The following is a 14281-nucleotide window of genomic DNA, read 5'->3' as shown; positions in this document are numbered from 1 at the left end:
ACGAACAGAAATTACTCCGTCTATGAAAGGGGCTGATCCCTCATCAACGCCCCGCTCTTTACGCTAAACCGTTTTACTGTTTTGAAAAGTAGAGTTGAGAGAGTCAAACTTTAGCGTAAAGAGCGAGGTGTTGAGGAAGGAACAGTCCCTTTCATATATGGAGTAATTTCTGTTCGTTTTAAGTTTTAATGTTGCTTCTTACTTTCAGTTAAAAAAAAAACTAGTTATGGCACTTGGTATTAACCAAGTGACATATAGCAATCGCCAATTCTGTTGGTCTGTCTGCCGGTCCCGGTTTTGCTACTTTAGGCACTTCTAGGTAAGCTAGGACGATGAAAATTGGCAGGCGTATCAGGGACATGACCAGCTTAAATTAGAAATAGTCGTTTTCCCAATTTGACCATCTGGGGAGGAGTGGGGGGCCAGTTAAATCGTAAAAAACAGAAAAAATTAAGTGTTTTTAACTTATGAGCGGGTGATGGGAATTTGATGTTTGGAATGATACTGTGTCTCGGAGCTCCTATTTTAAATCCCGACCGGATCTGATGACATTGGGGGAGTTGGAGGGTGGGAGACCTAAAATCTTGGAAAACACTTAAAGTGGAGGGATCGGGATGCAACTTGATGGGAAAAATAAGCACAAGTCCCAGATACATGATTGACATAATCGGAACGGATCCGCTCTCTTTGGGGTAGTTGGGGGGGGGGGGGGGGGTAATTCTGAAAAATTAGGAAAAATGAGGTATTTTTAACTTACGAAAAGGTGATCGGATCTCAATGAAATTTGATGTTTAGAAGGATATCGTGTCTTAGAGCTCTTATTTTAAAGCTTGGCCGGATCTGGGGGGGAGTTGGGAGGGGGAAGCCTAAAACTTGGAAAACACTTAGAGTGGAGGGATCGTGATGAAACTTGGTGGGAAAAATAAACACAAGTCCTATATACATGATTGATATAAACGGAACGGATCCGCTCTCTTTGGGGTAGTTGGGGGGGGGGGTATTTCTAAAAAATTCGAAAAAATGAGGTATTTTAAACTTACGAACGAGTGATCGGATCTCAATGAAATTTGATATTTAGAAGGATATCGTGGCTCAGAGCTCTTATTTTAAACCCGACCGGAGCTGGTGACATTGGGGGGGAGTTGGGAGAGGGGAACCTAAAACTTGGAAAACACTTAGAGTGGGGGGATCGGGATGAAACTTGGTGGGAAAAATAAGCACAAGTCCTGGATACATGATTGACATAAACGGAACGGATCCGCTCTCTTTGGGGTAGTTGGGGGAGGGGTTAATTCTGAAAAATTAGAAAAAATGAGGTATTTTTAACTTACGAACGGGTGATCGGATCTCAACGAAATTTGATATTTAGAAAAGATATCGTGTCTCAAAGCAATTATTTTAAATCCTGACCAGATCTGGTGACATTGGGGGAAGTTTGGGGTGGGGGAACCTAAAATCATGGAAAACGCTTAGATTGGAGGGATCGGGATGGAAATTGGTGGGGAAAATAATCAGAAGTCTTACATACATGATTTACATAATTTCTACGGATCCGCTCTACTGGGGGGGGGGTTAATTCTGAAAAGAAAAAATGACGTATTTTTAACTTACGAAGGAGTGATCGGATCTTCATGAAACTTCATATTTAGAAGGACCTCGTAACTCAGACCTCTTATTTTAAATCTCAACCGGATCAAGCGTAATTGGGGGGGGGGGGCAGTTGGGGGGACCGGAAATCTTAGAAAATACTTAAAAGCGGTGAGATCAGGATGAAATTGGATGGGAAGAATAGAAACCTGTCTAAGATACGTGACTGAGATAACCGGACCGGATCTGCTCTCTTTGGTGGAATTGGGGGGGAAGGCGGGTAATTTTGAAAATTGAGGTATTTGTAACTTGCGAAAGGGTGACCAGATCTTAATGAAATTTGATATTTAGAAGGATATTGTGCTTCAAAGTTCTAATTTTAAATTCCGACCAGATCCTGTGACATTGGGGGGAGTTCGGGGGGAAAACCGGAATTTTTGGAAAACGTGGAAATTGGGGTATTTTTATCTTACGAAAAGATGATCGGATCTTAATGAAATTTGATTTTTAGAAAGAATTCATGTCTCAGAGCTCTTATTTCAAATTCCGACCAGATCTTTTGACATTGGGGGGAGTTGGAGGGGGAAATCTTGGAAAAACACTTGGAGTGGAGGAATCGGGATGAAGCTTGGTGGATAGAATAGACAAATGTCCTTGATACGTGATTGACAGAATCGTACTGGATTCGGTCTCTTTGGGGCAGTTGGGGGGAGGGGTTCAGTGATTTGGCGAGTTTGGTGCTTCTGGACGTGCTAGGACGATGAAAATTGGTAGGAGTGTCAGGGAGCTGCACAATTTGACTTGATAAAGTCGTTTTCCCAGATTCGACCATCTGGGGGGCTAAAGGGAGAGGAAAAATTAGAAAAAATAGGTATTTATAACTTTTAGAGGTTTATAACGAGTGGGTGATTGGATCCTAATGAATTTTGATATTTAGAAGGACATCGTGACTCAGAGCTCTTATTTTAAATCCTGACCGGCATTAAGCCTCTTATTTTCCTTTCTAAATCAATCTATTGATTCATAGAATTTTGTTAGAGCTCATACCATATGATCTCTTGGCTCTTAGCTCTTCTCGCCTCGTCACAAGTGCCATATGAACTCTTAGCTTTGTTTTATTTAATATCAACCAAAAACATAATTGATTTTTTTACTAAATGGAGCAGATTTTTCATTTTAAAGTCAAGGAAAGGACAGTTCCCAAAATCTGTTTAGCAGGTTTACTCTGAAACAACTAAAAATCAGCTCAAATCAGCTGATACATAAAGGCTTATCAATTACATCAGCTCATAAATTGAGCTATTTGGCAACTTTTGGAGCTTCCTGGGGTACCACCCACCTTGAATTGCAAGCCAACCAACAACAAAGGTGAGAAATTCCCTGTATTCCCAGTCAAATCTTAGTATCAAAACTAGAAATTAACAACAGCTCACGATAATGGCTAATCATCCAGGAAAATTTTCTAATTGGTGCTTGTTTTTGCAACAATCAGCAAACGCCAAGGCTCACAAAACAATTTTTAATATCCTTATTTCCTTAATGAAGGTGAAGATTTCCCATCTTTTCTCCCTACACATAGATATGATATGCCCCCCCCCCTAATTTTTTTTTTTTTATGAATCATGAGAATAAAGAATCAAATACATATACAAATTTTTGACACGTTTTGAAGGTTTCTTGTACCCAGTAATGCCTGATCAGTAGGACAAGACATTTTCGTATCATCTGACATCTGAAAATTCAGAATTTTCATGGAAATTTGTCAAATCACGAGCAACCCCCCATCCCAACTCACAGAAACACAACCCAAATAAAAATCTTTTGGTGAATCAATTCTCCAAAAACTCTAACATAGCTGCCTCCAGATGCATAAGTACAATATCTGGTACTTTACAAATTTAAGCTCAGCTAAAGACCTAATGAAACCTATGGGTAAAAAACGAATATCCATTCCCTCTTGTTACACAAATTTTTCTATATATCCTCTTATTATAAATTCCGAAGGGGGGGGGGGTGAAAGTGCCATTACTACCAGGAGCTTTGTGTCCATCGATTTTAAATACCAATATTTTTCTTTTCAAATTTATGCACAGTATATTCAAACATCAAAGAACCCTATTATAAAGGTCATGATAGCTTCATCTCTACAAAAGATAAAAAAATGCAGAATTTACGACCACACAAAATCTGCTAGTTAAAATATTATTAGGAACTTCTTTGACAGAATTACTGTTTAATTTTTTTTTCTAAATAATCATATATTGCCCAAAAATTGAATTACAGTCCACCATTTAATTCCAATTATTGATATTGTGATTAGGCCTGGGCCAGATTTGAAAAATGAAAAGAAATTAAATAAAACTAGAAATTAAATTAAACAAGTTTTTCCAGCTAAAATTAAATTGCAACATTAGAATTCAAAACAAAAAGAAGTTTTTTTCTGAATATGAGGTGGGAACCCCCCCCCCCCACCAACCCCTCACTGCTACTAAAAGTTTGAATTTTGTCCCAATTCTTCAAGAACGACTGCTCAAACACAAGAGCTGCTGAACTAGAATGAGGAGCATTTACACAATAAAACTCTTTGCAAAGAGCAGGAGGTTAAGGAGAAAGCAGCCACATGCAATAATTTTCTATTTGTTTTGAGTATTAATATTACTTTTCACTTTCAAATGACAAAACCTTTTCTTTAATTTAATCCCATAAGAGACTACTATTTACTTATTTTCAAAAGACATTGGACTCAGTACATCTTAGTTCACAGCCATTTAAAGTCCATCCTATGTGGAAACATGCTCTCATTGGGTAATTGATGCAACAAACTGTCAAGTTACATTTGTTTGATAAGATAATGATATTTTATGGAATAATAAAACATTTACAAATATTCAATTGGAAAATATTATCCCTTATTACAAATATTCAATCGGGGAATATCAGAGAATACATGCGGAATATACTGAGTCTGTTGATTCTGAAATTAAATTGAGTAGTTGTAGGTATGTCATCAAATCAGGGCTTAATTTTTTTTTTTGCTATGCCAGTTAATGTTTACCAGACATTTGGTCTGGTAAACATTCAGTTTTATCATGCCAGTTAATAAAGTACTCATTTTTGCCTGCTCGGGATTCACTGGTCCGAGTGTCTAGACACAATCAATTTGCTTTTGCACCCTATGTCATCCACTATAACCGTTTTAAATTTAAGTGGCCAAATATTCAAGAATTAATTGGCAGACTTGCCATAATTTATAGACTGGGTAAGAGACCTGAATAAGCAACAGAAAACTAAAGCCAACAACTACTTTCCTGGGAATCTTAGAAAAATCATTTATGTCCCCTGTTTTGTGCCAGTGATAAATGCAAAGTTTTGATGAAACTTGCATCATCAGAAAGCATGAATTTAGTTTTATTTTTCAAATAAGTAGAACAGAATTTTCTTTTTGAAGTTCAGGGAAGGGCAGCCCCTAAAATGTTGTACCATATCAACATGTTCCAATCCATATAGTTTCTTTAAAATATACATTATACATGATATACTTAAAAATCAACAAAAAATAAAATAAAAACATACCTATTTCCAACAGCAGGGTGAGGAACATAGAAATTCTTTTCAAAGGGTTCAAGCTGGCTCATGTCCCAATTTGGCTTCTTCATAGTTGATTGTTCAAATTTGCCATAACTACTATTCCTATCATTGTAATTGTTTTGAGAGGACCCTCTGTATCCACCATTACCTCTGTTTCCAGCATAACTAAAAAAGAAGCAAGTATGTATGTTTTGCTATGACAGATTCTTAAAATAAAAGCTAAATCATTAACAAGTAGTATTTTACTAACAACTGAAAAAAAGGGGCACTCAAATTGTAGATTTAGTTCTTCAGTCCCCAAGGCTTTACAACACCTTGTCTTTGGCTGCAATAGTTTTGCAGTCAGCAAAAAAAAAGAAATATCTTTTAAGACTAAAAATAAAGCCTGAGACAAGTGAGCTACTTAATATCAAGCTGCCAGGAAATGAACCAAGAGTAATATTTCAGGAGATTATTCATATATTAAGGTGCAATAATTTAGTTTAAATGGCTGACCTGACCCTGAACCCCCCCCCCCAACCTTGGCTTATGCAGCTATAGTTGATAAACTCAGCAAGTTTCCTCTATAAACAGAAATAGTTGGAATATTTATTAAACCTAGAAATAATTCACAAGAATAACATCATTGACATCTACCAGATCTCTACCAAGTAACTAATAAACACAGTAACTTATTACAAGTCTGGCTACAAGCAAATTCAATAAATTTAACATTGGGTTCTGAAGATTTTCCTTTTTGTTTAGCCCCTTTTACTGAAACTGGTGCATATTAAATACCTGAATAGACATTGAATAATATGGAAAACACATTCCAATATGCAACTGGGTGAACACACATGGCAGACCTAACATGGATTATGGAATCCATCAATTCAGTTGATCAGACTATATAGTCAAATATTCACAATACCCAGCTGTCAGATTGTACACTAATCATAGCATTTCAGGGATGGACAGCAACCAAACCTCCTCAATCTGGCATTTCTCAGTAGACTGGAAGCTCTCTACCTCACACATGCCCCAAATTGGAAAGTGACAACATCACAGGGCTGATATAGGTTCAAGAGTCCAAAATAGGGACTTCTTTCATCAGAAAAAGGGACCTAGTATAGCCATTCTTTACCATACAGATGACAATCAGTATCATACTTGATTTTCCAGCAAATCTTTCATAAATCTGAAACCAGGACAGTTGACAATGCAGCACCATCTTCTTCTGGAAAGACATGGGTAATATCAAAATGATCTGAACCCTTTTCTTTCCATATTGATCTTCTCAAGTTTCTTTTTTTCTCCTGATTTTTCAACTATCAAAGTGCAAAATTCAAAAGATGCACAAATAACAACTTTGATTAATGACTAGAAAATCATCAAATGACTGCAAAATTCCTAATTACTTGTCTTTTACTGTTTTTTTCTGGCTTTTTTTCCTTTACATCTTCAAAGTGCAGTTATCAACAAATGCCTCTATTTCTGCATAGAAGTATCTGAGGACTTTCAACAGCTGCTGATTTTTTCCTGTTTGGTGTGCACCAAATCTAGTGACCCATCCAACACAGTTTTGTGAAGATGAATTTAGATCAGGTATTTCTCCTCAATGCCCATTATAAGCTGATTTGTGGCTTGTGGCCCCAAACCATATTGGCAAGGCAGGCATGTCTCTCCAAAAGCACACAAGTATTTGTTGATTAAGAGTCATCACTACTCCCACCATTTACCCATGCTATTTACCAAAACACTTAAAAAACTATAGGGGTGTAAAATTCTAGTTGAGTGACTTCTTGCTATCTCAGAAAGGGGTTAGGTTAGGAAAATGGAACTTTCACAGATGGGTCTACAGGCTAAAGTATATCTCAGGAGGGTATTTTGAAGTACCCACCTCCACTCCTTTTCCCTCTATTGGGCCCTGAAATTTGCCTACATGACAGGTCTATGCCTATTGAAATTTTGACAAAACAATGGTAAAATTCTAGTTAATTGACTTCTTGCTATCTCAGAAGGGGTTTAGGTTAGGAAAATGAAACTTTCAGGGATGAATCTACAGACTAAAGTATGTCCCAGAAAAGTATTTTGAAGCAACTACCTTCCCTCCTTCTCTCTCTAGAGGGCCCTAACCTTTGATGACCTTTAAAAATATGTGTTATAAAAGTGAAACCTTGCAAAATAGATCTTCTGCTTAATTGAAGTACAACAAAATGGTTTTCAGCTTCATAACTTGCTCAATTCTATTTTATAAGGTTTTAAAGATATGGAAACACATTTCCTAAATTTTGAAAAAAAACATTGATATGGCCCAAAATTCTACTCAAATAACAGGAATTAAATTTTTTGAACTAAAGGCAGAGAAAAAGCAACTAGTAACTGAAAATTAATGTAAAAAAATGTAAAACTAAGGTATAAACCTGTCATGTAGGCAAATTTGAGGACCAAATAGAGGGAGAAAGAGTGGAGGTGGGTACTTTAAAATACCTTCCTGGGACATACTTTAGCCTGTAGACCCATCCCTGAAAGTTTCATTTTCCTAACCTAAACCCTTTCTGAGATAGCAAGTCAATTAACTAGAATTTTACCCAAAACCACATTTTACCTGAATTTTCAGTTACCAACTGCTTTTTCTCTGCCTTTAGTTCTGAAAATGCAATTCCTGTTATTTGAGTAGAATTCTGAGTCATATCAATGTTTTTTTCTCAAAATTTAGGAAATGTATTTACAAATCTTCATAAATTGGGATTGAGCAAAGTTGTGAAGCTGACAACAATTTTGCTGTACTCTATTCAAGCAGAAGATCTACTTTGCAAGGTTTCACTTTTATAACACATATTTTTGAAGGTCATTGAAGGTCAGGGCCCTCTAGAGGGGGAAGGAGTAGAGGTAAGTACTTCAAAATACCTTCCCAAGACATACTTTAGCCTGTAGACCCATCCCTCAAAGTTTCATTTTCCTAACTTAACCCACTTCTGAGATAGCAAGAAGTCAATCAACTAGAATTTTACCATCTATAGATCTCCCCATTTGCCTTCAACTCTAGGGGACTTGTTGGTCATGTGTCAATCCTAAAACATGGTAGTCTGTCTAAAACTCTAATATAAGCAAGCCTATTAGGCTTAGGTCACTTATTCACCAGTAAGTCCAAGCAAATTCAGTCCCCCATTTTGTACAAATTGTCTGTTACAAGTCAACCCAAAAATTTCAGTCATCCCTTAGTTCTATGACTAACCTATCTACCTTAGTTCTGCCCTGTGATGGATGATAGACTATACATCCACAACTGAAAATTAGGCCTATCATTTTTATACAATCCTGAAAGGCTTATGCCAGCTTTGACTCTCACTCAGAATATCTGTCTTGGCTTTATCCCCAATTGGCTATGGCTTGATGGGCCTATCAATAATTTTTTTCAAAATCTAGGAAATGTACTTGTGGGTGTTTGAAACCTCATAAAATTGGAATTAAGGAAAGTTGGGAAGTTGAAAACAGTTTTGTTGTAGCCTACTTCATTTAAGCAGATGATCAATTTTGCAGGATTTTGCTTTTATAACAGATTTTGGTAAATGTTCACTTTTGTTCCAAGTGCTCTAAAGTGCATATTACTCCACATAGGGCCTAGCAAGATTCTGATAATCACATATTGTTTCTTTGTCATTGTTAGAGAAGTGAATCCATTTCTTATTGACCCTCCTCCTCCATGGGGCAAACTAAAAATGCATAAAGTGGGCTAGTTTATAGGTAACATTACCTATAAAGCAAAGCATATTAGTCCATGAGCCCCACAGGCAGCAGGGTGAGGTCTGTATAGCCTATTTATTCAACAAAGAGTGATAAAACTAAAAAAAGGGTTTATTAAATAATATAGCCTATAGAATACAGACCTCACCCCAATGCCCACATGGTTTATGGTCTAGTAGCCTATGATTTGCTCTATAAGTAATGTTACCTGTAAGCAAGCCCACTTTGTGCATTATTGTCTTGTTGGAGGTGAATTTTAGAAACCTAAAATATGGATGCACTTCTCTAATGATGACAAGGAAAACAATGTGTGATCATCAGAACCTTGCTACATGCAGTAATACACACTTGGAATGAAAGTAAACATTTACCCAAATTTTTAGAGGTAATCAAAGGCCCTCTAGAAGGAGAAAATTAGCCTACTTGAAAATATCTTCCCAGGACATACTTTAGTCTGTAGACCCACCCCTGAAAGTATCACTTTCCTAACCTAACCCCCTTTCCATGATAGCAAAAAGTAACTAAAATGGAATTTTACCTAAGCCCCCTAACTAAAATGAAACCTTTTCTTTGAGCAGACTACTACAAGTGCCTTCATTGAAACTGAACAAAGTTTAAAAATAGAAAGTCCCTCAAATAGGCTTACGCTACTGTTTAATCCTTTACAAAATTACTTTAAACCAAAACAAAATCGTCGATGTTTCAAATTCACACTTACCTTGAAACCATTATAGATTTAAGACTAGACTTAACTAAAATATCACAGAAAAATCGATTTTTGAGATTTCACAACGATGATGGCGGTCAAGTGAAGAAAAAAAGGCAGTTAACCGGTAGTTTGCAAATGAAATTTGCAATTTTGATGTGTTATAAAAATTTTTATATTAAATTGAAAAAGAATGTTTATAATATTTTAATTTTATACTTTGATTGAAATAATAAAATAAATTTAATAATAAAATTTATATTTTATTATTATTAATAGATGGCGGTTGAATAAACCATAGCTGGCCAAGTAGCCTATTTTGTGTCACACCCAGAAGAAAATAAAACGAGCAATAAAGTCAAAGTTTGAATTGACGATATCATTAGATATATATATATATATATATATATATATATATATATATATATATATATATATATATATATATATATATATATATATATATATATATATATATATATATATATATATATATATAAACACCTGTGCTGTTTTTAGTATATAAGTTCCACATTAATCTAAACTCGCGCAATAGTCTAACAAATTAGCGATTTAAATGGAATTATTGGAATTTAAAGGAATAATTCTTTAAAAAAGCTGGATATTTGTATTCTTACGATTTGTCACATGGATATATTTGAGTTTTGCAGTCATATTTGGTAATGTAACTATTTATAAAACTTTTTTTCATAAAGAAATGTCTCAAATCAAAACCTGTTATTTGCAATTTCCACAGTTTTGAGTTAAATATTTCAAACATATTCATTAGTTTCTACCGTATTACATATTTAAGTTCAAGTGTTTCTTAAATATATTCTTTATTAGTTGAATATGTTAGGAAGGAGTGATGCGGCTCAATAACAACCAAATCTCTCAAAAACAGAGTCTTGATAACAGTAGATATATCAAAAGAAATGAATTGATTGAATGTATTGAAATGAATGAATTGATTTTTGTTCAAAATGTTTAAAATTTATTAAACTTAATGGTGCCCATAAAAAGTTACGGGCCTGAGTAAATTAACCCAATTAGTGAAAAAGGAAGTACACAACCCCGAAACATCAAATGATCTTAATGAAAATTACATCATGAGATTCAACATACCAGGGAATCCTACTGTAGAAGTCTCAAGATTTTTATGTACGAAAATGTGGAATTTTGTCTTCTTTGTCAGAAGAAAGATCACGGACATGTGTTTATTTGTTGTTGTTTTTTCTTTGTTTTCCCCTGGAGTGATCATATCGAACCAAAAATCGTAGAAGATCGGGAGAGGGCTCGTTTGATCAGAAACAAAAGTTCTAATGCCCTTTTTAAGTGACCGACATTATTGGATGGAGGTTAGCCCCCCTCCAACACTCATTTTTCTCCAAATCACCCGCTCAAAATTTTGAGATGGCCATGTTTCAGAACAGTCAAATGACATAATCTTTAAGGATAACTTAACCCCCCTCACAGTTCCCGGGTAAAGGCCGCAAGTTATGAACTTCGCCCGTTATTTTTATATAGTATTGGTTATTGGAAAGAATACTAATATTTTAAGGTGGGAAATTTCTGGTAGCAGGGGTACGTGGGAGGATTTTTCAATGGAGTAATTTTTCATGGTGGATGGGAATTTTCCATGGAGGGGGAGTCGGATTTCCTAGAATTAATTGAATAAATGATCAGATAATAAATAAGAGAACAGGTTTTTTCAACTAAAAGTTAGGAGCAACATTAAAACTTAAAAGGAAAATAGATTATTGCTTATACGAAGAGGGGTGGCTACCTCGTCAATACCTCGCTCTGTAAGCTAAAGTTTTCAGCATCTTTTGAAGGACTTTTTATTCTAATTAAAGACTTTGTAATTCAGGAGTCATTCTTAAACAATTTCTGCTCGTTTTGGATTTTAATGCTGCTCCTTGCTTCCGGTTAAAAAAACTTATTTCGTATTTATAGCCTTTGCCTTTATATATATATATATATATATATATATATATATTTGCCTTTATATATCTATTTATATATATATATATATATATTTAAAATATATATATATATATATATATATAGGCATATATTTTGGGGGTGATACCTGACGCGGGGATGCCATGGATATTCTGTGGTAGGCACAACACTGTGCTGGGTAGAGAATTTAGAGTGGTGAAACCCTATATAGGCTAGTGTATTCTCCTGATGAGCCCTTATGTTGGGTGTTGCCTCTGAATTATTTGTCTATATTATTTTTTCTATTGTTTGGTAAATGACGACTTATACTTATTGACGACATGACTGCCTGTCCATGGATTATTCTTTATGGTTGATTGTGTGTGGATATGCTGTTTGACCTATGTGATTGTATGGATGAGTAGGGTTAAGGCCTCATTCAAGTGCTGGTCTATATTAATCACTAATTTAGGAAAACAGTCTTCCTTTTCTCCTTCTGTCTCTCTTTTTTTTGTGTGTGTTTGTGCTGTTGCATTGGTGATTTCTATTTTCATGATATATATATATATATATATATATATATATATATATATATATATATATATATATATATATATATATATATATATATATATATATATATATAACTTTTTTACTGAAAAATGGATGATATATACTTTGATCAGCTCATCAAGAGCTATCGACTGCAGTCGAAAAAAAAATCTATCTGTCTTAGTTCAAAAGTTGACTTTTTCGCAGTAGGCCAAGTTTCTAACGTCATCACTTAGAAGGGAGCAAAGTATAAATTCTAATTTCTTTTGCAATGAGAGAACTTTTAAAGTTTCAGAGGCATACCTGATACCAAGTGTGAGAAACCGAATAGTAAACTCAGCTGAAATCACGAACAGAAATGGATAGAAACAATAGATGGCGGCACTTTCGGTTTCCAATTTTTTGTTTCTGTAAATTTTTCTATTTATCACTTAAAGAAGCTATATTGGCTGTGGGGCCGAGTAACTGCCTCATATATTTAACACTTATAGATTTTAGTCCATCTTCAATTAAATAATAGATGGAAGCACTTTTGGTCCCCACTTTTTTATTTCTGTAACGTGTTTCTATTTATCACTCAAATAAGGTATATTGGCTGTGGGGCCGGGTAACTGCCGCATATATTTAGTCTATCTTCAATTTGAAACAGGTGCCTGCCTGCTTGCCTGCTAGAACTGAGCTCTCCACTCGAAAGCAGATACATGGTTTGATGAAACGAAAGTTTGGCTGCAGAGCTTCAAATAGCTCTCTCTGACAAAGGCTTTAAAACTCCAAGTCACTTCACACACTATAGGCTCTAGCTCAAGGACAAGCAGAAACCATCCTTTTTGACTGCTGGCAAGAGTTCTGCGAAGCTTTCCAAAATGCAAAGTCATATTCATTAATCCGACCAAAGATCCACACTTTCCGTCAAAACCGCAGAGGTTACACCTTTACCACTTTCCAGGAATAAGCTGAAATTGTTATGCTAGGAAAAAAATTAGAGAAGTGTTGCTCTGGCAACACAATTATGCTTAAGTATAAGTAAGTTACCAAGATTCCTGGCAATCTTACTGTTGATGCTTCAATGCGGAGTTTTCGAAACAAATTCCCAATTAAACAAGAATTGGACACCACAACCTTAACATTCTGAAAAACCTAGCAAAAAAATATTAATAATAAGAAAATATATCATAGAGAAAACGAAATGCTAGAGGAAATAAGAAACAAAGCCGCATCAGTGTTACAGTTAGTCAGTCCAAGATTATCAAGATTAATTTTGAAATTTACCTTTTCATCAAATAATGAATGTGTAGATTAGGGATTATTTCCGCCCAATTAAATTTATTTCCAACAAGGTTGATCCAACGTCTGAGTAAAAAGGAATCCCCTCCTGACTTCATAAAAGGATGAGGAAGCTTTTCAAAATGCCACAGTATAGTGGAAGTGGGAACCCAAACATTAGCTATATTATGTAATTAGTTTGCTTGAGCAACAATTATAACATTAAATTACTGTCTGTGAATCTTTGAGCTGTTTCTGACTAAGCATTACAAGAAATAAAGAGACAGTTCGAGATTTCAATATATTTTGAAAGCTAAGATAAGTTCTTAAACTACATTGGCCTGCCAAAACATAAAGAAAGAAAACGATCAAAAATGGGGTTTTAAAGGCCAAACGAAAATACTGAAGAAAACAAAGAAAGCAAATATTTCAAGAGAACAACTGCCTCTCTTTTTCAGCGCCAACAAAATAATATAACTATGGAAAAAACAAAAAACAAACGTGGAAAGTACAACAAAACCAATGAAATAAACCGCCAAAAATTAAAGATAAATAAAATTCAATAAAAGACCGAAATTTACAAGAAACTTATAATGATCAACGATTTACGGATATTTTAACTTAGCACTCTGGATGGCAGTTCATATTTGTTCGGATTTTGTGAAAATCACGGATATTGGAGAATAGCTTACTTTATTGTTGTTGGGAGTTTGATTTTAATTCTTGTAAGTTTTGGTCTTTTGTTGAATTTATTTATTTTTAAGTTTAGGCGGTTTTTCCCATTTGTTTTTAATCGTTTTATTTTGTATTTTCCGCGCTTGTTTTTTGGTTTTGCTTTTTCCTTGATTATGTTATTTTTGTACGCAGCAGAAGACAGGCGGTTGTTCTATCGAAATATCCGCTTTCTTTGTTTTC

At 35.0% G+C, this 14281-nt stretch overlaps 1 protein-coding gene across 2 annotated transcripts in view; it reads right to left on the bottom strand.

The window, feature by feature from the left end:
* LOC136026175 (probable ATP-dependent RNA helicase DDX5) overlaps positions 1 to 9757 on the bottom strand; it is a 30141-nt gene extending 20384 nt beyond the window's left edge. For both annotated transcript variants that reach the window (XR_010617227.1, XM_065702498.1), the window contains exons 1-2: positions 9620 to 9757; positions 5161 to 5340 (exon numbers count right to left, since the gene is read on the bottom strand). Coding sequence is in view for 1 of the 2 variants with exons in the window: in XM_065702498.1 (XP_065558570.1) it covers positions 5161 to 5340; positions 9620 to 9630 (191 nt within the window). In the remaining variant the exon portion in view is untranslated. The remainder of the gene's footprint in view (positions 1 to 5160; positions 5341 to 9619) is intronic.
* Between the last annotated feature and the right edge of the window lie 4524 nt (positions 9758 to 14281).

Source organism: Artemia franciscana, chromosome 4 (assembly GCF_032884065.1).
Source record: "Artemia franciscana chromosome 4, ASM3288406v1, whole genome shotgun sequence".
NCBI lineage: Eukaryota > Metazoa > Arthropoda > Branchiopoda > Anostraca > Artemiidae > Artemia > Artemia franciscana.
The sequence above is the reverse complement of the archived record's forward strand: the minus strand, read 5'-3'. Positions and strand labels throughout refer to the sequence as shown.